Source organism: Fimicolochytrium jonesii (assembly GCF_025526975.1).
Source record: "Fimicolochytrium jonesii strain JEL569 chromosome Unknown EV422scaffold_41, whole genome shotgun sequence".
NCBI lineage: Eukaryota > Fungi > Chytridiomycota > Chytridiomycetes > Spizellomycetales > Powellomycetaceae > Fimicolochytrium > Fimicolochytrium jonesii.
Window position 1 is genome coordinate 196,024 of NW_026515708.1, and position 27,147 is coordinate 223,170.

At 54.4% G+C, this 27,147-nt stretch overlaps 11 protein-coding genes and 1 non-coding gene across 12 annotated transcripts; 6 read left to right on the top strand and 6 right to left on the bottom strand.

Moving 5' to 3' along the window:
• Positions 1-155: 155 nt before the first annotated feature.
• On the bottom strand, positions 156-1,555 carry EV422DRAFT_333430 (uncharacterized protein). The gene is made up of 2 exons (XM_053066371.1): positions 1,310-1,555; positions 156-1,223 (listed from the first exon to the last, which is right to left on the bottom strand). Exons 1-2 carry the CDS (start codon positions 1,341-1,343, stop codon positions 334-336), a joined length of 924 nt encoding a protein of 307 aa, XP_052921070.1. The 5' UTR covers positions 1,344-1,555; the 3' UTR covers positions 156-333.
• On the bottom strand, positions 1,466-2,725 carry EV422DRAFT_547320 (uncharacterized protein). Its single transcript, XM_053071595.1, has 5 exons — positions 2,510-2,725; positions 2,403-2,422; positions 2,201-2,296; positions 2,103-2,133; positions 1,466-2,040 (listed from the first exon to the last, which is right to left on the bottom strand). The coding sequence occupies exons 1-5, from the start codon at positions 2,613-2,615 to the stop codon at positions 1,769-1,771; spliced, it is 525 nt and encodes a 174-aa protein (XP_052921071.1). The 5' UTR covers positions 2,616-2,725; the 3' UTR covers positions 1,466-1,768.
• Positions 2,726-3,342: 617 nt separating this feature from the next.
• Positions 3,343-5,622, top strand: EV422DRAFT_333533 (WD40-repeat-containing domain protein). The gene is made up of 8 exons (XM_053066372.1): positions 3,343-3,483; positions 3,577-3,806; positions 3,879-3,944; positions 4,051-4,200; positions 4,278-4,624; positions 4,703-4,836; positions 4,930-5,007; positions 5,080-5,622. Exons 2-8 carry the CDS (start codon positions 3,790-3,792, stop codon positions 5,374-5,376), a joined length of 1,089 nt encoding a protein of 362 aa, XP_052921072.1. The 5' UTR covers positions 3,343-3,483; positions 3,577-3,789; the 3' UTR covers positions 5,377-5,622.
• A 408-nt stretch (positions 5,623-6,030) lies between these two features.
• On the top strand, positions 6,031-8,909 carry EV422DRAFT_572167 (uncharacterized protein; the record flags this gene model as incomplete). The annotated part of the gene is made up of 7 exons (XM_053073079.1): positions 6,031-6,057; positions 6,151-6,392; positions 6,485-6,882; positions 6,961-7,229; positions 7,302-7,502; positions 7,581-8,063; positions 8,190-8,909. The coding sequence occupies 7 exons, from the start codon at positions 6,031-6,033 to the stop codon at positions 8,907-8,909; spliced, it is 2,340 nt and encodes a 779-aa protein (XP_052921073.1).
• A 332-nt stretch (positions 8,910-9,241) lies between these two features.
• EV422DRAFT_333926 (uncharacterized protein) lies at positions 9,242-11,431 on the bottom strand. The gene is made up of 5 exons (XM_053066377.1): positions 11,309-11,431; positions 11,017-11,245; positions 10,729-10,944; positions 9,618-10,400; positions 9,242-9,524 (listed from the first exon to the last, which is right to left on the bottom strand). Exons 2-5 carry the CDS (start codon positions 11,232-11,234, stop codon positions 9,326-9,328), a joined length of 1,416 nt encoding a protein of 471 aa, XP_052921074.1. The 5' UTR covers positions 11,235-11,245; positions 11,309-11,431; the 3' UTR covers positions 9,242-9,325.
• Positions 11,432-11,566: 135 nt separating this feature from the next.
• On the top strand, positions 11,567-14,727 carry EV422DRAFT_510107 (rab-GTPase-TBC domain-containing protein; the record flags this gene model as incomplete). Its single annotated transcript, XM_053068897.1, has 9 exons — positions 11,567-11,639; positions 11,841-11,947; positions 12,022-12,189; positions 12,322-12,376; positions 12,458-12,470; positions 12,530-12,715; positions 12,817-12,919; positions 13,048-13,318; positions 13,385-14,727. 9 exons carry the CDS (start codon positions 11,567-11,569, stop codon positions 14,725-14,727), a joined length of 2,319 nt encoding a protein of 772 aa, XP_052921075.1.
• Positions 14,728-15,826: 1,099 nt separating this feature from the next.
• Positions 15,827-18,723, top strand: EV422DRAFT_333779 (uncharacterized protein). Its single transcript, XM_053066374.1, has 2 exons — positions 15,827-18,439; positions 18,583-18,723. Exon 1 carries the CDS (start codon positions 15,973-15,975, stop codon positions 18,364-18,366), a length of 2,394 nt encoding a protein of 797 aa, XP_052921076.1. The 5' UTR covers positions 15,827-15,972; the 3' UTR covers positions 18,367-18,439; positions 18,583-18,723.
• A 1,214-nt stretch (positions 18,724-19,937) lies between these two features.
• Positions 19,938-20,240, top strand: EV422DRAFT_572172 (uncharacterized protein; the record flags this gene model as incomplete). Its single annotated transcript, XM_053073080.1, has 1 exon — positions 19,938-20,240. The coding sequence occupies one exon, from the start codon at positions 19,938-19,940 to the stop codon at positions 20,238-20,240; it is 303 nt and encodes a 100-aa protein (XP_052921077.1).
• A 2,115-nt stretch (positions 20,241-22,355) lies between these two features.
• Positions 22,356-23,336, bottom strand: EV422DRAFT_333667 (uncharacterized protein). The gene is made up of 2 exons (XM_053066373.1): positions 22,846-23,336; positions 22,356-22,775 (listed from the first exon to the last, which is right to left on the bottom strand). The coding sequence occupies exons 1-2, from the start codon at positions 23,103-23,105 to the stop codon at positions 22,541-22,543; spliced, it is 495 nt and encodes a 164-aa protein (XP_052921078.1). The 5' UTR covers positions 23,106-23,336; the 3' UTR covers positions 22,356-22,540.
• Position 23,337: 1 nt separating this feature from the next.
• Positions 23,338-24,412, bottom strand: EV422DRAFT_333891 (uncharacterized protein). The gene is made up of 2 exons (XM_053066376.1): positions 24,128-24,412; positions 23,338-24,024 (listed from the first exon to the last, which is right to left on the bottom strand). Exon 2 carries the CDS (start codon positions 23,994-23,996, stop codon positions 23,427-23,429), a length of 570 nt encoding a protein of 189 aa, XP_052921079.1. The 5' UTR covers positions 23,997-24,024; positions 24,128-24,412; the 3' UTR covers positions 23,338-23,426.
• Positions 24,153-25,890, bottom strand: EV422DRAFT_572175 (uncharacterized protein; the record flags this gene model as incomplete). The annotated part of the gene is made up of 3 exons (XM_053073081.1): positions 24,153-24,557; positions 24,669-25,811; positions 25,882-25,890. The coding sequence occupies 3 exons, from the start codon at positions 25,888-25,890 to the stop codon at positions 24,153-24,155; spliced, it is 1,557 nt and encodes a 518-aa protein (XP_052921080.1).
• A 164-nt stretch (positions 25,891-26,054) lies between these two features.
• On the top strand, positions 26,055-26,137 carry EV422DRAFT_t160. Its single transcript has one exon. It is a non-coding gene; the product is annotated as a tRNA-Arg (tRNA).
• Positions 26,138-27,147: the final 1,010 nt, after the last annotated feature.

The following is a 27,147-nucleotide window of genomic DNA, read 5'->3' on the forward strand; positions in this document are numbered from 1 at the left end:
CGTCTTTCTGGGAGATCACCAAAAACGAATTTGCGCAAAGCAAAGCGGAACTTCTGAACAAGGACCGAGAGCTGGAAGAGTTGGAGGAAAAGCATCAAGTAGAAATCAAGGTACGAATGAATCCACTCCACACTCTCACCCGCTGTGCGATCGAAAACACATCTCACGAATCTGTCCCGCGAACCACAGGTCTACAAACAAAAAGTGAAGCACCTACTCTACGAATACCAAAACAACGTCGCCCATCTCCAAGCCGACTCCGAACGCGCACTCCAGATCGACCAAGAGGAGCACGTTGGCCGCGAACAGCAGCTGAAGCGGGACAAGCGGGCATTAAAGCTCGAGCTGAAGGAGCTCGAACTCTCCCACGAGGACATCGTCAAGAACCTCAAGCAAAAGCACGACGAGGAGATCACGCGCATGCGCAACGACTTTGAGCGGCGGGCAAAGGAGCTGCATGCCAAATACGAGAAGAAGATGAAGGTTGTGAGGGACGATTTGGAGTTGAAGCGCAAGAACGAGGTGCATGAGATCGAGGAGCGCAAGAATGGGCAGATCAATGCGTTGATGAAGAATCACGACAAGGCGTTTGGGGAGATCAAGAACTACTATAACGATATCACGTTGAACAACTTGGCGTTGATCAACTCGTTGAAGGAGCAGGTGGAGGATATGAAGAAGAAGGAGGAGCGGAATGAGAAGCAGATGGCGGATATTGCTTCGGAGAACAAGCGGCTGTCGGAGCCGTTGCAGGCTGCTTTGTCGGAATGCGACGCACTCAAACGGCAGTTGCAGAACTACGACAAGGACAAGCAGCTGCTTCGGGACACCAAGGCCCGGTTGAAGATTCTCGAGGACAGGCACAAGGCATTGTCTTGGGAACACGAGGTGCTGGAGCAGCGGTTCGGGCAGGTCCAGAAGGAGCGTGATGAGCTGTATGAAGGGTTCGTGGACCGCATTGTCAGCGTGCAGCAAAAGACAGGTTTCAAGAACCTGGTGTTGGAGAAGAAGGTCGAGTCGCTGCGGGACTTGATCGAGAAGCGGGATCTGCAAGTGAATGAGATCCTCAAGGCGACGAATTTGGACCCGACCGCGGTTGCGGGCTTGTCGAGAAGGTTGGAGGAGGTGTTGGACTCGAAGAATAGGCAGATCAAAGAACTGCAGTATGATTTGGCGAAAGTCACCAAGGTAGGCTCTGCGAAAGAAGGACTTTTTGCGCTGACCTGAAGTTAACCGTTGTCATTGAAACTACAGGCGCATAACGATATGATACGGACGTACGAAGCCAAATTGACCGAATTCTCCATACCTGTTGAGGAGCTCGGTTTCAAACCCTTGATCATCTCCACTCAGTCAACGACAAACCCCGCCGGGCTCGTAGCGGCTCAATAAAAGCCGTCGTTTGCTTGCGTTGCACCCCTTTTTACATATCGTGAATATTAAGACATTTGACATTGGAACGCTGTTGAACGGCGATTGCCAAAATTTGATCGAATTGAGAGGGCGAAGGATTGTTTTCGTTTCCCAAGTTTACAATTAAGATACAGTCTTCATCTCCAAGAATCACAGTGCGCAAGGATCAGGGAAATGCTGTTGAGATGCGAAATGACGTCGAGACTCTGCTTATTCCCGACTTCGGTCCGCCGATCCCCAAGATATAATACCCCACTCCACCACGTTGCTCTAATTAGAACAGCGACAGATGAGACAGTAATACGCCGGCGTTCATAGACAGGTGCCTCCGATACAAAATGCAACATCCTCAGCTTCACGGCTTGAGCTTCCCTCTCCACGCTGCCTTGTCCTTCTCATCCATCTCCTTCTCCTTCGCATGTGCACGTGCGAGACCTTCGCGGATGCCTTTGTCTTGTGGCGCCAGCTCAACGGCCTTCTTCAGATCCTTCAAAGCCTCCTCAACCGCGTTCAATTCCAGATGGGACAAACCACGACGGAAATAGGCCTTGGCGGTTGGCTCGCTGTCGATGATCTTTGAGCAGGTCTTGATGCACTTTTCGTAGTTGTTCTGTTTCAGGTAGCAGGCTGCGCCGAGGAATATCTTTGGTATGACGTTTGAGGGCCGTACTGCAAACGGTTTGACTTACCAGCCATGTTGCCGTAGCACGCGTTCAAAGTCTACCGAGACATCCATTCGTTAGGGCCCGTACACCGTATCCTGCTTTATATACTAGTCCCCGCGTACCTCCTTGATCTCTTTCTTCTGTCCAGCCTCCAATGGCTTCGAAGGAACAAAAGCAGCCGCCCCGGCGTTGTCTAAACCGTTCAGATATAACGTTGCCTGTCCAGAAAGTCGGTTGTCCGTGTTAATTCCTCCCCTGTTCCATCAGCTTCTGGGCTTTGTGTATACGGTTTGTGATCTAGTGTAGTTGCCTGAGAGCGCATACATGGTGATAGAACCGCAAAGCTATCGAGACGAAACAATGTAGGGTTACCGATGAGCTCTCGGCCGTGGCGGGTTTTGGAGATGGCTGGTTCCTCGAGCCCCACCTACCTTCGACGAGGTTTCCCTTTTTGAATTCCCCGTTGCCTCGGTCCTTCTGCTCTTTGCCTTTCTCAAGCTTCTCTTCGATGGCAGACATGGCAGGGTCACCGTTCATATGGGTTAGGTCGTTGGTGTCAGTTGTGCGTTAATCAAGGGCTGTCCAGGGCAAGTCTGTTTCCAAAGCATAAGCAGTCTGATGAGACCCAGTCTTGAGACGCTCTTCTGCTCTGTCATGACCGCGTCCGCGTAAGTCCGCGATTGTGACATCTTTGCTTCTGTTCCCAGCAGAGACACCTCGAACGACCATACGTACTGTACTGTACATGTAGAGTACACGACTCTCCTGCATCTGTATATATATCCCTACGTATAAGTGAGGCATGGAAGTGTGGAGCACTGGTGTCTCTGCAGCGATTGAAGAGCCATTCGAGGTTTGGTCTGACTCCCTGGTCCAGCCCGCCTCGAAAGCTCTTGCACGATGCTGCATCTGAAAAAGGCGAATTTGCGAAAACTACGACGTTGCAACGTTGCAACGTTCACATCTCCTTTCCTTGTGCTATTGAGGGGATTCCACGAGCTCACACGCTTCTGTCTTCCGTTCCATTTCCCAGCGGCTGCTCTCCGACGCGTAAAGTCTGTTTGTTTGCCGCCCGTCACGCACGCATTGCGCGAAAGAGAGCGAGATGATGCGTCTTGTCATCTGCGCGCTCCCTTGGCCTTTCTCCACACATTGCTCCTCCTTGCTCGGCTTTTTGCCCTCCCACCCAATGTGTTGAACTTCTGAGCTCCCTCCCTTCTCTTCCTGGCGGCAATACAACCCTCCCGTGTCTCCTGCTTTATTTTCCAATCCACTTTACAGAGCAAAGAAAGCTCGCCTCAAGCCCATTTCCTTTCTTCGTCACGCAACGACCCTGTCCAAAGTCTCGTAGACTCTCTCAGCAATCCTTCCACGGCAACCTTTAGGTGTCCCGTTTCCCCAAAGCGTAAGTATTTCACAATAGAGTGCAGCCCATTGCCTCTGCTTGTGTGGCCGCACAGTCCGACCATACCCTGATCTCACGCCGTTTCCATCGTAGCAGCTACATTAGGACATCCATTCCCGCAACGTCGCAGCCCCTCGGCCTTACACAGTCACGATCCCCGCGTTACTTACGCTTCTCGCGGCTCGTAGAACTACCACTCCTTTCCCCTAAACTCCCGACGGGTCGGGACGAGTTCCTCAACCCCGAGCAGAGACCCTTGTCGCGTGGAAGTAGTTTTTGGAGTTCCGTAGTAGTTACTTGTTCGAGATGACTATCTATATGCGGTGAGTTCACGTTCTTCCACTACGTGCATCAGCATATGGACGCTGTCGCTAAGCATCTCGTACGCCTTTCAGGGAAGATGTGCAGTTCGTGAAGCCGAACGCGAGAAAGCATCCACAGCGGTCTAGCATACAGCATTGGTGGGTTGACCTTTCCTTCGCCTGTTCGGGAGGCGAATTGTTTGCGGTGTGGAAAATGACGGGTCGGTTGTGCCATTCTCACCTCTTCCTCAAAAACATGTTACAGGCAGTTGCGGGACTTGATCGCCTGTCCCACATCAAAGTCGGAGTTCATATACGTGAATCAAAACAATGTGTACTCCTATAACACCGAGCAAAAGCAGGTCACACCCGTTCTGAAAGATCTAGGGTTCTCTCCGACCTCCATAACAACGGGGTACGTTGAGCGGCTAGGAATGGAAGAGCATCTGAGATTGAAAATGGACATTTCAGTAACACGGGGTCAATTTGTAGGCAAGGCTTTCTTGCAGCCGGTGGGCCACGAAGCCAACTGATGGTCCGCCAGCTCTCTAGCAACTGGTGTGCACAGACCACCGTAGGCGGCGCAATCAACAACGCCATGTCTATATCACAACATTTGGGAGGGACCCGGCTGCTTATCTGCAACAATGACGAGACGATCAAAGTGTACTCGCTCCCAGGCATGCAGCGGGTACATACGATCCAGCTTCCGACACCCGTGAACTACGCAGCTGTGAGTCCTGATGGACGGAAGATGATTGCTGTGGGGGATTCGCCACAGGTGTTTCTCTATGATATCTCGGCGTCCGACTCGTACTCGAAGATCGCCACGCTGACAGGTTGGTTCACCGTTTCTCTGTTGTTCCGACGTGTGTATAACGTGTCCGACTGACTTACCTCTCGTGATGGTTCCATAGCATCAACCGACGCTGGCTTCTCATGCGCATGGAATCAATCGTCCGAACGATTCGCAGTGGCGAGTCAGGACGGATACGTCAGTATATGGGATATCCGCAGCACAGAGAAGATTGCCAAGCTGGGGTCCAAGCAAGTATGTGACGTCGATCGGTGCCATGCATCATTGAGGGTTGGGATCTTTTGGAGAGACACTTATCAAACGTCTCTCCCCGTATCGTATCTCCAGAATCCACAAGTGAAAGGAGCTTGTCGATCCGTCAAGTTCTCGCCAACCGGGTCGATAGACCTTCTGCTGTACAGCGAGGTGAGTACCCCCCACAGCACGGGTGGTTACATCCAAAGCGAAGTTACTGATGAATCGATCTCCCTGCATTAGCACATGTCATATGTGAACGTTGTCGACGCCCGCAGTTTCAACGAACGCCAAACGATCCGCGTCGCCCCATCTTCTAGCGATCAGCACATCTCTGGCATATGCTTCTCGCCTTGCAGTAAGACAATATTCGTTGGTGAGTCTTTTGTGTGTCAGCGAAACATGGACGTTCCTTTTCATGATTTGAGCGGCTACCTAACAACCCATTCTACGCCTGGTGTAGGGATGGAAAGCAACGTATGGGAGTTCAACGTGGATACAATCAACCGGAGATGTTTCCCAGAAGGGTCCATCATCTGATTTCCATGCTTGATCCTCCCGACTCCCCTTCTTCTTTCTTGGCACCTACATATACCCCTTCCCAACAACCCTCTACGAAAAAATTTTGTCCTTTCTATGTTATTGAGCGACTCCCCCTGGTGGGGTCATGTTTTGGCGTTTTTGTTTCCCCCAACGTAACCGCTTGGTCCCTTTCCCCTGATGCGTTTCTTCCATTAATGTTAAGGGCTACTAGTTTGCAAGGTTCTCATCGAAACCCACTGCGGGGGAGGGGGTTTTGCTCCTAACTTGACTGGCCCTGCGTTGCTTTCTGGTGCTCTCAGCTGAGGGGTTAAGGGGAGCATGAGAACACGACGCGCGGTGTCTTTGTGTCCCACTTCTTACGCAAACCTCAGGTCTTCCCCACTTCTTACTCAAACGGTCTTCCCCACTTCTTACTCAAACTTCCGGTCTTCCCCACTTCTTACTCAAAACTTCAGGTGAAGCGTCAAGTCTCAACCCGCACTCACGCACACACACCCCGCTCAGGATTGCTGTTCGCAACACTACATTCGGCTTATCTAGTCTCTGGTAAAAAGCGTCCGGCTTCGCACTCACCAAGCCTAGGTGGTCGATCACCACTTCGCCCCTTTCATCCAGCACATTAGCCCTGGACGAAGCGGCAACCCGCCCAACATGGAGCGACAACCGAGACCTGTAAAGGTAATATCTCAACGCCTTATGTGCCCTCCGCCCGCCTCGTACAATGCTGACTACTTCCCCCCTTCTTTAAAATCCTTCCTTTCCAAATCGCAGGTCAAGAACAAGAACCCGGCAAATGTGCAGATCACCGCCGAGCAGATCCTGCGAGAGACCAACGAGCGGCAAGAAGTGCCCTTGAAAGTCGCCGCGCAGAAGATTGCCGACTTTGAGGAACTCAGCGAGCACCGCGAGCGGAAACGGAAGGAGTTTGAGGATATAATTAGACGGAATAAACATGGCATGGGGAATTGGATCAAATATGCTGTGTGGGAGGAGGGGCAGGGGGAGATGGATAGGTGCGTCGTTTGTGCAACAGGGAATGGCTTGGTGGTGAAAAAGAGAGGTTAAGGGAATGAGCGGCAGGAAGCTAACTCACGTGGTCATGCAGGGCTCGATCAGTATGGGAACGAGCGCTTGACATCGACCCACGCAACCAAGTGCTCTGGCTGCGCTATTCCGAGATGGAAATGAAGCACAAAAACATCAATCGTGCTCGTAACATCTTTGATCGCGCCGTCAGCTTGCTCCCTCGGGTCGACACCTTCTGGTACAAGTACGTCTACATGGAAGAACTCCTCGACAACGTCGCGGGTGTGCGGCAAGTCTTTGAGCGGTGGATGAAGTGGGAGCCTGCAGAAGCGGCGTGGATGGCGTATGTGAAGCTGGAGAAGAGGTACAAAGAGCTGGACAGGGCGAGGGATATCTTTAAGAGATTTGTGGGCGTGCATCCACAACCATCGAACTGGATCAAGTGGGCAAAGTTTGAGGAGTCGATAGGGAAGCCTGGTAGGGATGATGAATTTCTCACACCGCGGGGCGTGCGGACAGATGGAACTCCATGACTGACACCTCCCGCTTTGGAAGAGTGGGCACGGGCGATCTACGAGCAATGCTTAGAACGAATCAGCGACGACTTTATCGACCAAAATATCTACGTCTCATTCGCAAAGTTCGAGACGCGGCAGAAAGAAATCGAGCGGGCTCGCGTCATCTACAAATATGCCCTGCAAAAGCTTGCAAAGGGACAAGCGGAGAATCTTTACAACGTGTATACCCAGTTTGAGAAGCAGTACGGTGCCAAGGAGGGGATCGAGGATGTCGTGGTCGGCAAGCGGAGAGTTCGCTACGAGGATGTAGGTGTTGCGGTATTTCTATGGGCTGGGTGGACGCCGGGCTTTTGTTTCTGACACGGCGGGTATCTGTAGGAACTAGCAGCGAATCCAAGGAATTACGACGTGTGGTTCGATTATGCAAAGCTAGAAGAGACATCAGGCGATCACGACAAAATAAGGGACGTGTATGAGCGAGCCATCTCGAACGTCCCGCCAATAAATGAGAAGCGATTCTGGAGGAGATACATCTATCTGTGGATATTTTATGCGGTCTGGGAGGAACTTGAAGCAAAGGTATGTTCACAAGACAGCGCATTAAGTGAAAACCATTCAGACAAGGCCAGTTCTGACGATCTTCGCATTTTACTACAGGACGCCGAACGAACGAAACAAGTCTATCAACAATGCCTAAAGATCATTCCGCACAAATCCTTCACATTCGCGAAAGTATGGCTGCTGTACGCCAAATTCCTCGTCCGCCAGATGGACCTCGCCTCCGCACGCAAGACACTCGGCACAGCAATCGGTATGGCACCCAAAGAACGCCTGTTCAAAGGCTACATCGAGCTCGAGCTCCAGCTACGCGAGTTTGACCGCGTCCGAGCCCTGTACGAGAAGTACCTCCAGTGGAACCCGGCCAACTGCTACGCGTGGATCAAGTTTGCGGAGCTCGAGCGCATGTTGGGCGATTCGGAGCGGAGCAGGGCTGTGTTTGAGATTGCGGTTGACCAGCCTGTGCTGGATATGCCTGAGGTGTTGTGGAAGGGGTATATTGATTTTGAGGTTGGCGAAGAGGAGTGGGCGAAGGCGAGGGCGTTGTATGAGCGTTTGTTGCAGAGGACGGAACATGTCAAGGTGGGTTCCGCTGGTCTTGGGTGTTGTTCCCATCGCATAGCCAGAGACGTATCCATCTGTGAGGTGGGTAGGAAGCTGCCATTACAAATGTGCTAACCATTTCTCTCTACCACCATGACATACTAGGTCTGGATCAGTTACGCCACTTTTGAATCCACAGCCCTTGACAACGGCGAAACCCGCCTGGACGCCGCGCGCAAAATCTTCAACCGCGCCTACACCTCCCTCCAACGGCGCGCGCTCGCCACCACCAACACAACCACCCAAACCACCACCGCCGCCCAACAACAACACCTCCAACAAACCGCAAAAGAAGAACGCGTCATCCTCCTCGAATCCTGGCGCGACTTTGAACTCCAACACCAGCCCTCCACGCCGCCCACCGCCGACGACGGCGAACCCAACCACCTCGCGGACGTCCAACGCCGGTTCCCGCGCGCCGTCAAGAAGCGCCGCGCGGTCCTCACCACCGACGCCGACGGCAACGAGATCGAGAACCCCAACGGCGGCTGGGAGGAGTACTATGACTATATCTTCCCGGACGACGAGACCGAGAAGCCGAACTTTAAGTTGTTGGCGGTTGCGCATCAGTGGAAGCAGAGGATGGCGGATATCGAGTCGGATAGTGAGAGCAAGGATGAGGATGAGGATGAGGATGGAGAGGGAGAGGGAGAGGGAGAGAAAGCGGCCGAGGCGGGAAAGGCGGAGAAGAGAGGGATGGATGATGATGATAGCGATAGCGATGACAGTAGTGAGGGCGGCGAGGAGAAAGCCGACAAGCGGGCGAGTGGGTCGGAATCGGGCCGGCCTGCGAAACGGGGCAAGTGGGAGGAGGAGGATGAGTGAGCGGGTGTGCTGGCTCCCAGCCTTGCAGCGGTCGCTTTTGTAGATGGTTTGTATCGTGCATACACGTTCATGATCGAATTCTTATGTATTTGAGGGCACGATGAAAAGAGACAAGAACGCTTGTGCTTTACAGGGTCCGGGGATTTGCTTTTTTTCATGATGCAAACTTTCACCAAAGCATGAAATGTAAGAGGGTGAATGAAATGTGCTCTATCTCCTAAATATATCTGTGGTCTGCTGTCTGCCATCTACGCCGTTCCACAACCTTGCCCCCTCTTTCCATCCGTAGACGCGCTCCTGCATCCCGTAGGCAATAAATAGCCGAAGCCAAGGGGACGCCCATGGGTATGTCCTGACATGACGGGACTCCCTCCGGTCCCATATCCAAAATGTTCCGTAGACTACATCGCCCCTAGCTAAGCCAGCTCCTTCCTCGCGTCGGCCAGCTTTTCCTTGAACAGCTTCTCCGCGTCGGCCCAGACGGGTGCATTGCGGTCTGTTTTGAGGAGGAGGAGGGAGGGGAGGAGGTCGGTGGCGAACATCTCGGATGCTTCGCGGGGTACGAGGGTCGGGAGGTGGTCGATTGTGATGACGGAGAGTGGGGGGTGGGGTTTGCTGTTGGGGTCAAAGTAGGTGAGGTGTGAGTTTCATTGGTTGTAATGTGAACGCCGTGGTGTTAACGTCCCCCCGAGAAGTAGAATCACTTACGCAAACTCGACGGTCAGGACAGGGTCATCGAACGTGGTGGACTGGTCATACAGCGGGATCGGGTTATGTGGGTTGGTAGTATCGCACGACACGTCGACAAGGACCTGAAGCTTCCTCTCCTTTTCCGAGACGGCTTCAATGACCTCCCTGTTGAGGAAGGGTGGGATGGGCTTGGACAAGTAGATGCAATTGACGAATACGTCGTGCGCGACAATCTCTTTGAACGGTCCGCCGGCCTTGGTCTCGTTGATGTCCCATTTGATGATGGCCTCGTCTGAGATGCCGATCTTGCGAGCGAGGTCGACGGCGCCGGATCCGCAGCGACCGAGGGCGCCCATGACCATCACCGAGGGTGTCTGGCCGCCGTTCTTCTTGACGGCCTGCTGGACACGGCCTTTGATATGCGTGATCAGAGCGTCGTCATTCTCGAACGGCTTGACGGTCGGGTACGGCGTGTCTGCGCCTTCCAGCTGGCGATGGGCCCATACATCTAGCCCAAGAGCGGCGCCCGCGTAACCGGCGTAGTAGCCGAACGCAGCGACCCTCCGGCCCGTTTTGGGATCGTTGAGAAACTCCAAGTCGAGCAGCGTCCCGTGCCCGCGGTCGAAACGGGACAGGACTTTTTCCCAATCGCGTTGGTTTTTGAAGCAGTGGGCGAACATGATGTGAGTGTGGGAGAGCGGCGACGTGTCGGTTTCCGGGAGCTCTTTGAGGCCGACTATATACGCGTCCGCAGGCGCGCTGGTTTGCCATGAACCCGTTTCTGCAATCTTGCAGCCGATTCTATAAGAAGAGAAGTGTGAGGAACAGTTGAAGAGTGACAAAGATTATCGGGTAATGTGCAATGAAAAAGGACCGCATGATACCAAGCCGTGGTGGAACGACCATTCGCTGTCGCTTACGCCCCTCACATCCCTCACCCTCGAGCGGTGGCTGTCGGCAACAATTGAAAACAGGGGCTAGCTTTGCTCGCGTAAACCACGACCGTTCGCCATCGCTCACAATCACTGCTCGCTGTTCACGCTCGGTAGAACTGCGTTCGTCCTCAAGTATCCCTGCTCCCCTCTTCGCTCGCCGGCAGTCCGCATACGTCCTCCCTTCCCGTCCTCACCTCTCATATTCGGCAATGTCGAAAATCCTGTCGGTACTCTTTTCGACCGTTATCGCAAAACTGTGGTCGCGGATAAGCTTATTGCATACGTCGGGTGTAAGAGCGGTCCGTCTCTCGTTCTTCTTTGTCTCAGCTCTGAGCCAAAAGTGAGGGGCGGTGGTTGAAGTAGTCATCGTGGGGAGCGTATTGAAGCTGAGCGTGGGGCGAGCGTTTTGACTACTGCAGAACACCCAGATGAGCAACCGATGGCTGACAGCAGCGAGACGTTGGGAGCGACTGCACGCATACCTGATATATGTCCTACTACTTATAACTGCGAGCTTATGGCTCCAGACAGCTTGTTCTTTTCTATGCTTGCAGCCGTGGGGACTTGGGAGTGGTCTTCGCAGGAGGGGTTCCTCATGGCTGATGTGATGTGATGATCGCGCGCGCCATCTCCCGCGTGTCTTCCCGAGTGGCGCAGGGGGGGGCGCGGAGTGGCTTGCGTCTGCGTGAGTCACCTCCATCCGGGCGAACCCTGGACAGCTGAGCGGGACAGCCTCTGGGACACGTCTTGCGCTGCACAGTGACTGACACATACCCCAGAGACCTCTCAACCATAGCTTTCACTCAAGCTCAACGTCCAATATAAACCTGTTCTTGGGCGTGAGTAAAAACCTTCAACTCAAATTTCGTCTTGTTCCGCCTCACAAGACTTAAAGCGACGCGCCGGCGAAGATGAGGTCCGCACAGGAACTGAGGTAAGGAGGCTGTAGCTGTTGAGGAAAGGAAGAATCGGAGTCGAGGACAGTTTGTACTGCATCTGGAGTCCAGTTCACGCCGTTTGGGACTGTGAAACATGTCTCGCGCGTTTGTTCCGGGAGGAAGGTGCATCTTCGACACGGAGTGTAATCCGGACAAGATCACGGCAGGTCCCCGAGCACAGGCAATGCTTTGCGAGTGTCGGAAAAGCTCTAGAGCATTTCCAGTACCGCGAGCGCTAGGAGCAGGATGCATTGACGCGAACGAAGTTGCTCGTTTGTTTACTACTTGTCGGAAACGAGGGCGGAAACCGCAACATCCGAGTCACGACTTACCGTGGGTCGGTTCCCTTTTCATCAATCATAGACAAGGATGGCAAGATCTATTTGGCGACCCACTACTGTCGCTGGAACGAGTGCGAGCAAAAGGCACTTCAGGCTACATAACAGATGACAGCTTGCGGAGTCTCTATTGGAGGGTAATCATCGCGATGCAACTACCCACGTCGCCGAAGATGCCTTACCTGGGCTGATCTTACGACGCTCCCGGCAGGTCTACCTCGAGTTCCTGCCACTTTCACCGGATGCGTGGCTCTTACTCCTGGCGAAGGAACGGCAGGGTTATGCTGACCTAAAGGCGAAATATATGAGCGACCCGAATGCAGCGGCGAAAGCGTCGAACGATTGGACTTTGAACAATCCCTTGTCCACCGCTGAGGAGGTTAGTCGATGAATTTGAATACGGGGACTGAAGAGCGGGGAGCGCCGAGAAGGAGGAGACGGGCCGCCATTTTGCGATGGAACGGGGAGGCAGACGGAAGAGAACTGATAATGAAATTATTCGCGATGCTAGAGTCCGTGGACGCAATATTTCAAAGACGCAGAATTGCAAAAGGTCATTCGCCAAGGTAGGTTTCGCCTGTCATTGTCCGCCACGCTGATTGCCTACTTCGCTTTGGGCCGATGGCTCATCTCGCATCTCCCTCCAGATGTCGAGCGAACGTACGTCGACCGATTTTCATACTGGAAAACCTTATCGTCCGGCTCACACTGCCTCATAGGTTTCCTGACGAGCCCACATTCCGATCGAAAGACACCCAAGACCTGATGACAGGCATTCTCTTCATCTGGTGCAAACTCAACATGGACGTTTCCTACCGACAGGGCATGCATGAACTGCTTGCTCCCATTCTCCTTGTGGTAAAACGAGACGCGTTGGACCCGGACGATGTCGCAGGAAAGGCCGAGTATGCGTCGAATTCATTGCGGGCCGGTGTGGCTCACCGATTTTGGGAAGATCAGGAAAGGATCTTGTTAGCTGACGGGATCACATTGTCTTTCGCGTCAGGTTAGACCCGACTATCGCGGCGACGTTTGACTCGGAATATATCGAACATGACACTGCTGTCATGTTTTTCTGTCTGATGCGGTCAACGAAACCTTGGTTTGAGGTCGGTGCGGATGTCAGCGTTATGCCGACGAAACACAAGTATGGGTCCGGTAGACGGTCGGAGGTAAAATAAGCCACAGCCCGTTAGGGACTTCATATAGTTTTCTCAATTGTTATTTTCCGAAACAGGCAAAGATCCCACAAGTGCCAATAATTACAATCTGCCGACGGATCCAAAACGACCTCCTACGCGTCCTGGATCCCAAACTGTACCAACATCTCGACAAACAGCAGATCGAGCCGCAGCTTTATGGGTTGCGGTGGTTTCGGCTCCTGTTTGGCCGCGAGTTCGCCTTACCGGACTTGATATACCTCTGGGATGGGATCTTTGCTGACGACGCGAATCTGGGCCTGGTGGAGTGGATATGCGTCGCGCTTTTGCTTTACTTGAAGGATGATCGTGAGTGGGGTGGCACCGAGAGAAGCTCCTTGTGATCGACTGCATCTCTTCTAATCGCTCTCGCAGTTATAGGGAAGGACTACTCCTGGACCCTGCACACCCTCATGAAACTCCCCATCACATCCCTGGCAACCGTCACACAGCTCATCCGCACCGCCCGCCACCTCCGCGACAAGTTCGCCGATCTGGCCCTACAAACAGCATCCTCCGACACCTTCAACTCGCCGACCAACTCCGTATCGTTCTCCTTTCCCGCATCATCGCCAACCTTCACCTCGCCGTCACCCTCATCTCAAGGCCCGCAGGCCTTGAATCAGGTCATGGAGAAACACAGGAAGAAACGTAACGTCCCGTGGGTGCAGCATACCCCATCCAGCCCGGTCCGGCAGAATAGCACAGGAGCCGTGGGCGGGAACGCGCCGAAGAAGGAGGTGGTACACGATGGCGATACTGTCACGCCGGCCGGGGGTATCAATGCGGCCGGAGCTAAGGATGGAGGGGAAGCGAGATTCAAGGAACGATTGAAATGGGTGACGGAGAGGGATCGGCGGTTGGCTGAGAAGGTGGCGGGATGTATTAGGGAGTTGACGGCTCTGCTGGGAGATACGGAACAGGAAGGGAAAACGGAAGTGGCGGGGAAGGACGACAGGGACGCTTCTTTGAGGAGCGTTTTGGGAAGTATGCGCGGGGTTTTGGAGGTGTTGGACAGTGAGTGTACGGAGCAGACGCATGATTCCGAGCATACGCCGGATGGTTCTGGGAACAGGGCTACCGCGACGCCGGTGCAAAACAACGCAAATGCGGATGGCGATGTCGATGTGGACAAGACTCGTAGCACTACATCTGCCCTTGCTTCCGCGTCAACAGCGGCTCCCACTGCAACTGCGCCATCCGCCCCTGCGCCTACAGCAACGACAGCAAAACCCGAAGTGGCAGCACCAGCGAACCCAACACCAACATCACAACCGGCACCCTCCCTCCCATCCCTGCAATGGGGCAGCAACGCCGACATCCGCCATGGCCAGGTCGTAGTCCCACGCGCCGCCAAATCCGCTGCACCATCACCCTCATCGACATCCTCGGCCAACCACATATCCTCGTACACCCGCCGGGAAAATGGCCCCACCTCCACCTCCGCAGGAGCAGCAGCAGCAGGCATCAGCCACCGCATGGGCAGCTCGGAAGAAATCCGGTTCACCCCCAACCCCCCCACCTCCGCATCATCATCCATACCCTCGCCACGCTCGCCAACCATCGCCCACCCGCATGCGCAACGTACACGGAACAGGAGCGAGAGCGGAGGGAGAGCGGATCCACTGGGTGCTGGGGGTGTGACGGGACATGTGCTGCCGACGACGGGGGTTGTGAATAGGACGGGGGAGCGGATCATGTACCCGCCGCCTATATAGCTAGGGACCGAAAGGCAGTAAACAGCACATAGGGAAACAGAGGTGAACGGAAACTGCGAGTGCAAAACATGTAGCGTAAATTGTGCGCGGGGGAGTACAGATAGGAAGGGGGTAAAAGTCAAGACCCAGAGACCCCTCGATTCACGACCACGAGGAGTAAATGAACCTTTCTGTCGATGGGGGAAATTTGAGCTCGCGGCAGTCTTGTAGAGCATCAATTCGTTTTCAACACGACCACCCCCTCCATCTCCGACTGCTGTGATCTAACAATAAATTCCCACGTTTCTGGCTCAAACCCGTCGCCGTTCTCGAACGCAGTGAGTGCGTGAGCAACCCTTGCCAGCTCGTCGGCGCGATCTGCCGCATTCTGAGCGTTGTCAAGGTGTCGGCGACTGGAGAGGTGTCGGCGGTATGCGCTCCCGCTGGAGAATATGGACTCGCAAACTTCGCAACGTTGGCCGGCCATGCCGTGGGAAGATTGCAACGCCGTGGGAAGATTGCAAAAAGTAACAGGGAAAGTGGGAATGAAGCTTGCGGAAGGAGAAGCACACGGACACTGGGTCGTCGTCGCCGTCGTCGTCGTTGTGGTGCCTCGTCGTTGCCGCTGTCGACATCGAGCAATCTTGCAAGATTGGAATGCTGGTGGGAAAATGGCCACTCCCCTCACTCAACGACGACTTCTCGATGATGACAGTGGGACTTTTTTCGGACTTAGGGAATTTCGCAGATTTCCAACACAATCGCAGCTAAAACCTGGCAGTGGAAGTGGACCCCACCTGCTGGCCAACTTATAAGCGCCACCCGTTCCAATAACCACCTGGATCCCTCATGCATTTCAAAAACCACCCAGAGTCTACGTGGGACATGGAAACTACCTGGCCGCCACCTGTTGCTTGGCCTGGAGACCATCTGGTCTCAAAGTACATGTGGAAGCCGCTGGGTTTGGAAACCGCTAGACGTGAATGCACATGGGCGCCAGATGGAAAAAAGTCTATGCGTGTATAACGTGTGATGGACGCGTGGGTGGCGCATGAATTCATTTACGCCTTACTTCCACCCGGTGTCCGGGTAAATGCCATGTGGGGATAAGATCTCAGGGTGGCGAGACCTTTGAGCGTGTAGCGGAAGAAAAGGACCTTCTCGACACCTCGTTCTTCTTTTCTTCTTTTCTTCAACTCGTCTTCTCGTTATTCTCGTAACGCAGAATCTCGATAGTGATCGCTCGCTTCCTGCAACGTCTGCTCGATGGAATCCTCCGCTCCCGAGGTCACCGCAGTTGTCACTGTCGCCACTCCTACCTTCGTTTCGGACTTAACCGGTATCAGTCTCGACGAGGGAGATAAAACGTCGAAGAAAGTCAGGGTCGTTAGGAAGACCCCTGCTGGTCGAGCGGGTGTCCAGGCCCGGGCAGCTGCGTCGTCGAGCAGTGATCCTTCCTCGGCACTTGATATCGACGAAGGAGAGGAGTCTTTGGGCTCATCCGACAAGGTCGTTATCGCGTCCGAACCTGCTAAGAAGGCTCAGCACAAACCGCAGCAAGCCATTTCGCAGGGGGAGGCTTGCATCAAACAGCGTCTCGTTGACTCCCTAGATTTAAGGGGCAGCTTGTTACCAGTGGAGATCGAAGCTCAGAAGCAAGAGCTCCAGGCCCGCCTGAAGTTTACCCCCTTTCCGGACGCTTCCCAAAGCCCACGACTGTACTTTTACCAGGTCGAGGAACCAGATGCCTTTGTCGTTAAAGGAACGTACGGGAAATGCTTCACCTTCACCGACAGATTCAGTTGCGGTGCTGGTCACGTCGAAGCGGACGCAGCCTGTGCCATCAGATTGGGCCGCGGAGCGGATACAGAGGTAGACTTTTCCTTTCTGGAACCGGCAACGACTTCGGTATCCTGTTATGTGGAGCCTGCACGTCAGGACGCGGAAGCGAAATATCTTTTTAGCCAACAGCAACATGCGCAATGGTTTGCTGAACGCGGCCGTGTTTACCTCGAGAATTCCCCTTGCAACAATGTTTTCGCCCGGTTTCGTCGGGACAAGCCCTGGCAGCCTGGAGATAGTGGCTTGCCCATTACATTCACAAAAAAAGTTGCGGGGGGGCCCCACTATCTTGGCTACATGGTCATTGCTCGTCGGAAGGGGGACGAGCGTTTAGCGCTGGCTATATCGCTGCCTCGCCTTCTGGCTTGCCCGTTTGTGCGTCTCTTGGATGATTTGAAAGCTAAGCGAAACCCGTTAGATGCAGAGATGGCACTGGTCCTTGGGTATCTCCAGGCATACTTGACAGAGCGGGAGAGCTGTGGTGACGATTGGGAACTTATCACGGAAGTAGCCGCGTGGGTTGACGAAGAAATGAAGTTGTTTCCTGATAACCTGAAAGCTGACTTGGATCAATACTGCACCACCGACGAATTCGATGTTTCCAAGGTCCGGAACCTTCGCCAGAAGCTGACGGAGACTCCGGACTATCAGAGAAAGTATCTGGTTGCAAAACAAAAGCAGCGAGAGTATTTGGACGAACCGGAAGAAATTCCGTATGCGAGCGGTCGTCTTGAGCTCGCGCTGCCACAGAGCTTGACTCAGCTACCAACATCGAAATACGATGAACACATCATTCGCATGATCTCTACAGGAACCAAAGGCAAAAGATGGGAAATCCTGCGCAAAGCCTTGGTGTTTGCTGAGTGTCTCAATGCGGAGGGTAAACTCGAAACAGACGCCTGCTGGTTCCTTCGTTACAACAGCGGAACATTCTATTCTTTGATGTATGAGTTTCAGGCACTCGGGAAAGATGACGAAGACTTCCCGCTGGACTGCCCCGACAAGCCGCGAAAGGGCGTAATACCTTTCGCCACCATGCGTCCTTATCGGTGTTGGCCGTATTCGACAAAGCCCCTGTCGATCATGGACTCTGACCACTTTGACCAGGAACTTAAAAAAGAATTGCTGAAGCCTACCCATGCTATATTGAATATCTGCCATCATCCCCAACTCTGTGAGAGGAATCCGCACGCCTATTTTGGGAGTTTATCAAAAAAAGGCTTAGAGGACAAGCGAAGGAAGGCGGGTGAGAAACAGGAGCCGAAGAAGGCCGAGACACAGAAAGGGACGGCGAAGAAGGAAAAGGAAAGCAGTAATTCGCAAAAGTCACCGAAGCCGAGTGAGAACGACAAGCCAGAAGTTGCTTCGAATGCAGGAGGGACAACTGCTAAGCCGACAACAAAAAATGATTCAAACCGACATGCGTGTTTCCGACCCTCCCACCTGCACAAAATGACTGCCGCAGTTAACAGGTTTTGCGAGTACCTTCAGCACGTTGACTCCTTACCCGAAGTCTTCCCTAAAGTATCCGCACCACATACGCCCTCCAGTTCTGGTGAAGCGGCCCTGCCCCTCAGTGCCGTCCAAAGCAACACAGCGACCAGTTCTGGTGAAGCGGCCCTGCCCCTCAGTGCCGTCCAAAGCAACACAGCGGGCTCGGTGGCCGAAGGCTCGTCCATTCTCAAGCAGCCTATCGCTAAGAAGTCGGCGACACTCGCTTTTTCCGACGTAGGGGTTCATTCTCCTGCTCCCAATCAGAAGACGGGCGACGCTGACGGCATTTCTGGAGCCTCAGCTTCTCCTCCTACCGATCAGTAATCAAGCCTGAAAATTTTTGGCATCGAACGCGCCGGATCTGGGTCACTGTGGGGACGAGAGACTACGGACACAGGTGGTGTCAAGGCAGCGTGACCAGACACGTTCGCCGGAAATAGTGTATTCTGGACTCACCTTATGTTGGACATGCATGGCTTCCTTTTTCTTACTTTCTCTTCTCTTCATTAACCAAATAATATGGATTCTTTCCATTGGTAGTCTGCCGAGTGTGACCAACCAAAGGCGTATAGAATTCCTATGGATCAGGACAGCATACTCGACCCAACTCAACAGTCGTAAGAGCTTCAAGGGCACTCGCCGGCTGCGGAATGACAGCTTTGCAGAGCTACCTAGGTTGTCCGCCGCCGTCTCTGTTTTCCCCAAAGCCGTAAACCTTTTTCCCCAAAAGGACAAGATAGACATGAACAAGCATATGATGAGGAACGTATAACAGCATTCTGGCTACAAGGTGCATATGTAATAAAGTCAAAACCCCTCAGCCTCAAGCTCTGCATAAGACGCAGCTCTGAGATTTCATTCCACCTCTTCATCTTCCCCCAACAGACTGTCCTCCGTCAGCAAATCTGCAATGGCTTCATCCGACACGGCCTCCGGCTCGCTATCGTCACTTCATCATCCCACTTGATTATCTATCATGTTGTTTGGCATCGACAGTTCAATCTACTCATTTGTTGCCACATGCTTATTCTTGATAAACCAGGCCTCCCACGACACCGCTCGTTCGACTTTCTGTTTCCAAGACTCCGGAGTGACCTGGTTGAACCCCTCAAAAATGATCTCCCGAACCTTCTTGAAGTCGCTCCCATTCATTGTTGCGTACGACGTGATCCTTTGAACCAACACCTTGCCGACTGCGAAGGCCGCCGCGAGGTGGTTCTACGTTCCGACGGCGAGTTTCATCTCCACTGGCCATATCTTCTCGGGCAGAACACCAAAACCTCGCCATTGGAACGCAAAACCACCTCGCGGCCTTCGCAGTCGGCAAGTTGTTGGTTCAGAGGATCACCGGCACCAGCGGCCAAAGCACGGCTTACAGCAAGGAGCTGTCGACGACGCTGGTTCTCGCTTGAGAAATGATCGGCCGGACGGGTACTACGCAGTTCCTCTCCCTTCTTTTTGAGAGCAGCCGCTTTTGCCACGGGATCGACCATCCAAGAATCGTCCCGTAGCATCGTCTGGAGCGAAGGGCCGCAAGGATGAAACGCAACGGGTCGTTGGCGGGAGCTTTGAACTGGCAGTCCCCCCAGGGATGCGGCATAGTAAGACCTGTTCGGTTTGAGGAGCCGATGCCCAAGCTTTCCAGGCTTGCTCAGACACGGGTTTGGAGAGATGCATCATGACATCACGGTTGATTTTTCTCCATATCCCGCAACGCACTTGTACGGCAAGTCCATCTCTAGGGGATTGACCTGTATCAATTGCGACTCAACGAGGTCACATCTGTAGAACGTGCACAGAGCCAACTACGAGCTACGGCCTCATCGCTATGTTGGTGTGGGGGGGTGGTGTCGGTGGTGGGGGGGAGTTGGGTGGCGGGTGTGGAGGTCGGCGGGATGGTGGTGGTGGGGTGTGGGGTGGAAGGAGGAGGAGGAGCATACACCGCGATCACCGCGGGGGGTCCGGCGATGGCGGAGGCGGCGGCGGGGAAGCAGGACGAGGACGAGGAGGCCGACGGTCTGGCGGAGGAGGACAAGGAGGAGGACAAGGAGGCGCAGGGACCGGCGGCGGCGGAAGAGGACGAGGACGACGACGAGGAGGCGGAGGGTCCGGCGGCGCCTTGGAGGGCTCGGAGTTGCGCCCTCATGGCCGCGACTTCGGCCCGGAGGGCTCGGATCTCCCTTTCACCGGCAAGTTGAGCCTACACGGCATGGCGGTGGTCCCGCTTGGGAAGCGGCGCCCCAGACAGCGACCATGATTACATTAATCAGAACAAGCGGGACCGTCGCCTGTAACAATCGCATATCTTTCAGTGCCTTTTTGGATGGCCTCGGATTGTTAAAAATGTAGTAGATGCGGAGGTTCTAAATGCAGAGACTCCCCAGCGATAGCGAAAAGCCGATGGCGAGAAGGGCGGGTGCAACTATACAGCTGGCTCGGGTGACGGGACCAGCGTAGAACAGGTTCGAGATGAAGGTCAAGGCAAGACCCAATAAGATCAGGCCAAGGAAGATCGGACTGGCGGCTTTGACGACTTTCCGTTTGACGTAAATTCTGGTGAACACTGCAGCGGCCAGGATACCCAGCAAGCCGACGCTGCTCAAGAATGCAACAAAATTTCCCAGCGGAACGCTGTAGGCTGTGTATGGAACGCAAGGTATTACGACTTGGATGGCGATGGGATCAGAAGTTCTCAGATCATCTATCACTCGGTAGGAAAGGGTGTCGATCCCACAACCTGTCGGGTGATTTTTTGTACCGCGGGCGAGTCCTCAGCGGCTGAGGAGTGTGACCCAATGTCGCGGTGCGGCTTCGTGTATTTTCGTTTGGTCATTGTAAGTGGGCGGAGGGTTGGTGGAGATGGTGGGTGAGTGTGTTCGTGTCGTGGTCCAGACGAAGGATGAGAGACAAAGGTTGGGGAGGGGGGCCGCAGGACACCTCGAATTTGTAGACGATTTCCACCATGTAGAGCACTCACTGCATTATCAATGCGGACATGAGTCGGAGGTGTTCAAGCCGCTGCGTCTGGGGGGTTTCTCAGTTGGGTATAATACCCAAGTGAGCTCCACCGGACAGGGCTTGAACAAGTTGCTTTGCGGAGGCCTTTGAATGCGTAGTACTCCTGGTTGTTGTAGGTTCGACGGATTCGTTCTGCAGGGAGCTTGCGAAGGTCCCAACCAATAATTCCGTTGATGATTCGGTCGCCCCAGAGTTCAGGCATTGTGTGTTTGTCTTCGCTTTGTTGGGAGCGGAAGAAAGTCAAGGTGAACGGCACGAAGAGAGTAAATGAGCGGGATCAGGAACGACGCTTCCATTAGACTCTCCACAACCTGGGCGTTTCAATAGGAGTCCCCAGAGGAGTCCATCACCTGTACCCTCTTGAAGGAAGGTTGCAGCTGGGCAACAGCCCCTGAAATCAACAAGGTCTCGTCGGATCCCACAATAGAGTTCCAAAGGAGAGGGGCCAGGTTATTGCTGGCTGTCGTGATGACCTTTACAAGGCTACTGATGATGCCAGTGAGCTCTGTGATAGGGCCGCCGCTCGTACGGAGCCGCAGCTTCCACATGGCATTGATCTGTTTCTGACGATCAGCACTACCCGGGGCTCCAACCGTATATCCATTTCGTGCCATTCGATCTTTCGCATTTCGAGAGGGACTTCTAGCTGGGTCTGTTCGTAAACACGAGGCGCATCTGCTTTCTTCCGCTGTTCCTGTGCATCGATCTCTCTCTGAAGCATTCTTTTGGCCGAATTCAATTCTCGTACCACAGTTCGGAGGGCGCTAGCAGACTGGCTGTCGTGCTGGAAGTTGCGTGCGTGTATGTACTCCTCAAGCACAGCTGGTTACTAACTGTGACAGCTGCACATCGGTATTCTATCAACGGTGCCGGTAAGATAACATTTTCGTCCTCCGATGATTCGCTTAGTGTCAAGACAGAGCTGAGCGAAGAAAGCGAGCTATGATCGTCTGCTACGAACGAATCCCGTGCCGTCCGAACGAACCCGCCGCAATCGAACTCCCTTATAGGGGTCCCGCTTGAAGACGGTGTTACACGGTCGCCAGGCTGTGTGGTCCCACCGCCTTCGTGGCGGCCTGGCCCAAGCAAATGGTGACCATCCAAGTCAGGTCAAACACACGCTTCAGAGACGGAGGCTGCGTTGTATACTTGTCGTAGCCATGTTCGATGCGTGTTTCAAGAGAATGTCCCGAATGGCATCTCGAGAAGCGAGTGGTAGTTGCTGCTGCATCCCGCCAAACAGGAAGGTACGCGCGGTGCCCGTTGGAGTTGTAATCGCGAAGCTCAAACCCCAGAGCCCGCACCCGCAACAGCAAATCCTCCTCGGTTTGACCGTCACTAGACACGCATTGCTCTCGTTCGGCTATCCCCAAGCGAGCCGGTTCCTTCTTGGATGCGGCAGATGTTGCCGAAGAGGACGCGATGGACGTGCTGGGAGACGCCAATCGTGGCAAACCCAGGTGGTTCTTGGGTTTTGAAATCATCCTCGATCCAGGCATTGTCCGCATAGTGACGCAGCTCCGGGATACCGACGCGTCGATGAAATTGTATCCCTCGCTTGCGAGTGCGCGGCCACATTTACATCTGACATGAGCGCTCTGGTGAACGCCTCCGTGGCTTCGTGGAGGATCTCGGTCGCATCTGCCGACCACCGCGGCGGCGCCGTCTTCTTCTTCTCATGAACCCACACGTTCGCCCCGCCGGTTTTGAAAACCCTATGGAACCATCGAAATAAGTCAGCCTAAGTTAAAGAAGGAAGGAAAACCTATACCAAAACTTGCCTACCTGTCGATGAAGGCGCGGGGGACCAGAGCGCCGGCGCCGACGGGGCTGTTGTAGTGCAAGGTTTCCGCGCTTGCGATTTCGTCCGCGTCCCGTCGAGCCCGGCCGCCTCCTAGGGTGAATCTTGGGACAACGGCGGAATTGGCCGCTTTGAAAACCGCGGCCTTTGGGTATGCCTTCTGATTTTTCTTGCCGACCTTCACATTGGGCGCGTTGAAGTTGACACCCAGCGGCCGCAATGGCGTAAAGAGGGCAAAGTCCATGTTCCAGGGGTTACGTCGTTCGGCGGGCTCGGAGCGGACGCGGGCAGGGAAGCTGCCTAGCGGGAGCACGCCCGGCGGATCGGCGGTGCAGTTGAGAGAGAGCTCGGCGAGCGGGAGCTCGGCCCGCTGAAGTACGGCTTGTGGCCATCATGGTTGGTTAGGTTTACTGGCCACCGTTGCCAAGGGTGCAACGCAGGATTTTATGGAGCCGTTCTCCGTGAACGTCCTTGTCCTCGTTACGTATAGCTCGGACAGGGGTATCGGCCGGGCAGAAGCAGTGGACCATTGGGCGCACGAACTCCTCCTTAATTCGGACGTCGACTATGGGGTGTTTTGAGCTTGGAGCTGGGTGTTTTGCTTTGTCCTATCTTTTGTCTTCTTCCTCAAGGAGCTTAACTTTGCTTGTAGCGGGTGCGCAAGCGGGATTGCCATCGCGAGGACGTAGTCGATGGCGGCCTGGAGCTGGCGGAGAGCCTCGCCGTCGTTGGTGTACTTTCGTCGGAACGCGAGCGAGCCCGATGTGGAGATTGCGATCCTGAAGTTGAGTTCGGCTTGACTGCCAATGCCCTGTAACGCAAATGGAGCCAACTGAAGGAACGTCTTGAAATCCTTTCCAGATAGCGACCCAGTGTAGATCATGATCTGCGATATGACGAGGGGTCTGAAGAAGCAGTTCTTGACGTCAATGGACCTCAACCTCGCGTGCAGAGTCGCTTTCTTCTCATCTCCAAGGGCCGCCATCGTATGCCGGAGTAGATACTTCACTGGTCCAAGCAGAAATGAGTGCAGCAACTCGACGGGCATATCGGTGTGGATGTCGAACTCGGGGATCTGCAGCGTAGGGGTCAGAAGACGTTTCGGGAAGGTGGGTTCCAGTTCAGTGCCGCGCATTTGATGCCAGTAGCTGCCTGTGCGTCGGCTGCATCGAATTGTAAACAGTCAATCAGCACCTCATGATCACTCTCTCTCCTGACTTGTCTCCCCAGACTTCGTTCCTCGGCGACGAAGATGTTTTTACATACCGGAGCCTTTGCCCGCTTTGTCTCCTCAGACCCGTTCATAAGTTGAAGCTTTGTGCTTGATGGATTTGTTGGGTGATGCTGCTGGTTGGATGTTGAGGTTCGTAAAACGACTAGTGTTGAGGTTCGTCAAAAGACTATGACCCGACCCGCTAGGCTGATAGCTGCTGTAGAACCCGCCCGGCTGACGGTTCAGCAGATATTTACGACGGAACAGGGCGATCAACGCCCTTTCTCGGTCTTCCCGCGTCTCCGGAGGCGCAAATCCAGGCAGTCGACCGTCGACGAACTCATACGCTTTTCCAGCCGCGTAGGTGTCCGGAGCAAGACGCTTGAACGCCTTAGCGAACGTCTGTTCAACGTTGCGTCTAAGTCGGTCGTGACTGACGGGTCCCGACGCCGACAGCATGTGCTGCAGACTGGTCACGACCGACTTAGACGCAACGTTAATCAGGCGTTCGCTATGGCGCTCAAGATAAAAGTCTCAACGTGCGGCTTGTGAGGTCTTCGTTGAATCGCTTGATCTGGAGGGACGGACTAGTACACTTCCCAATGTATCGCATATAGGTAACCCGGAGGAGGATATGCTTGCGGGAACAACGGAGGAAGAAGATGCAGCGGCACCAGAGTCAGGGCCAGAGCTAGAGCCCGATGAAGGAGCAGGGACAGAAGCAGAACCAGACGCACAAGAACTTGCGGGCGCCGGGGCCATAGGGAGCAGATCTAACCGCGTCCAGGCGTGAGGCGGCTCGTTGTCTTCTGCGCTCCATTCGAAGGCAATTTTCCAGAGGTTCTCTGCAGGAACCGGCCAACTTCGAATGTAGTACCGCGCGATGTCAGATGCGACGATCTGAGGAGTGAGGAATCCATAAGACCATTTGGCCGCGCATGTCGAAATCGATCGCTGCGTACGAATGCCTGTGCTGTCTGTTGAGGAGTTGTGGTGACGGAAGCGCTGGAAGACACATATGGTATGGAGGATTGAGTGATGGCAGGTGCCGAGTTTGGTTGAATGGTTGTGGTTCGATAGCGTCGTCGCTACCGTCATCGTCGGGGGAAGGTCTTCCTTCGTGCATTCCCTCAAGTTCAGAGCCGAGACCAAATCGGCGTCACTGACGGTGATGTTCTGGCTAGCGATGTCGTACAAGAATAGTAGATCTCTCTGATCGGCTTTCGCAGGAACGAGGAAGGAGGTAGTAGCCGATACCAGAGTAGTAGTCGGAATGTTCGTCAGCGCAAGACGGCCCACAATCAGTTGGTGAACGGTGCGTCTACGTCGGTCGTGACTGACGGGTCCCGACGCCGACGGCATGTGCTGCAGATTGGCTTGCCTTTGCGCAAGCGTATAAGTACTGCGTTGCTTTCTGTGCACCGCCATCTCCTCTTCCACCTCTTCCGGCTCTCGCTGCGCACGAGACGCAGCGGCTGCGCGCACCTCCTCCACCGTTTCCTCTTCCAAAGCAGCCGCTGCTGCCAGCACCTCTTCGAATCTCGGCCCGCGGGCACGAGATGAGGCTCTGGTGGGAGCTGGGGTGATGGGGGCTGGGGGGGCCGTAGCGAGAGGAGCCGTCGGGAGGGGGGGGAGAGTAGGAATCAAAGGGGCCGGGGCCGCAGCGGCAGGGGGGACAGAGGTCGGTGTTGGGAGGGCGGGGCCAGGCGGGATGCTTGGCAGCTCGGCCGCTGTTACCTGTAGGAGAAGAGGGCGCAGAGGAGGTTAGTGTTGCTTGTCATATTGTAAGTTCGACAGCTTCGGGAACGCATTCCATGTTGGAAGAACGATACCTTGACAGGAGGTGACGGTGGGAAGAGATGGGTGGATGGCGGGGGCTAGGGGGCAGCTCGCCTTATATGCAACTGCGATATTCCGAGACGCAGGGGGGCGCCCAACTTATTTGTGACAGTATTGCCGGGGGTCAGCCGATTTCAAAATGCCCTCGTGGCGAAATGGTTATCGCATCTGACTTCTATCTACGAGGAATCTGAAGATTGCCGGTTCGAGTCCGGCCGGGGGTACTCATTTTTTGTTTTTTTTCCTTTTGGCACTCACTCATTTTTTTTGGGTTCTTCCCCCCCAACTTCATGTTTTTTTTTGTAAAAGTCAGATGCGATGAACCATTCTCGCCACGAGTGCATTTTGAAATCGGCTGACCCACGGCGATAGGTCAGCGTAGGGCCAAACAACCCCCTCAGCCGTCCGACGCCAATCCAGACACGTCCAGAGAGCAACCATCCCATAGTTGCCAGGATCCTGTTTTGGGAACGATGTCTAAACACCTATCACATCCCACATCCCCATAGGCGTCGCTTTCGAGGAACATAACCACTCCCTCAGTTGAACGAGTATGGACAGGGACGTTACTGGGGCCACTCTGGCCACCTACCCGAGTCCGGTTCGATCCCCACGTCTCCTCTGAAGCTGGCTTCAGTCGTATGGAGTCCTAGACTCGTTCATGACTATCCTCTCGAGAACACCGCTCGTTTGGGGACGTTGACAGAGCCCGATGGCGCGGTGACTGCGCGTTCGCAGACGGAACACGCGCAGAGCCGGCTGCTGTGATTGGCTGCCTGCCGCGCGTGGTTGAGCCGCCGTCAATTCAAAGTCCCGTCCCGTCAATCCAGTGGCTGCACGTTTTCTCTCCCCCCCTTCCCCGCATTCACCGCACTCAGCGCCTCCATCAAATGTAATCCCCCAGTGCTATATGTTGCCAGCGCCCCTCCAGTTGCTCACCCTCCCACAACCGCACCCCCTGGATGTACTGCATATCAGGCAGGATGGCCGCCAAGAGCGCTCGCTGATGCTGAGGAGGATCCAGATTCCAACCGGGGTGCTTGCGTCGGTTCTGTGCAAACCGAACGACAACGTGCTGCTGCCAGACACTCCTTGGGCTACGTACTGTCGATGTTTCCCTGAGAGCTTCTGAGCAGAGTAGTTTGAGAGAGCCCCACTTCATGCTGCTGCGTAAACGTGCCGTTGCCCTGCCTGTATAGTGGTTGGGAGCGCCAGATCTGCTGTTGTCAATTCA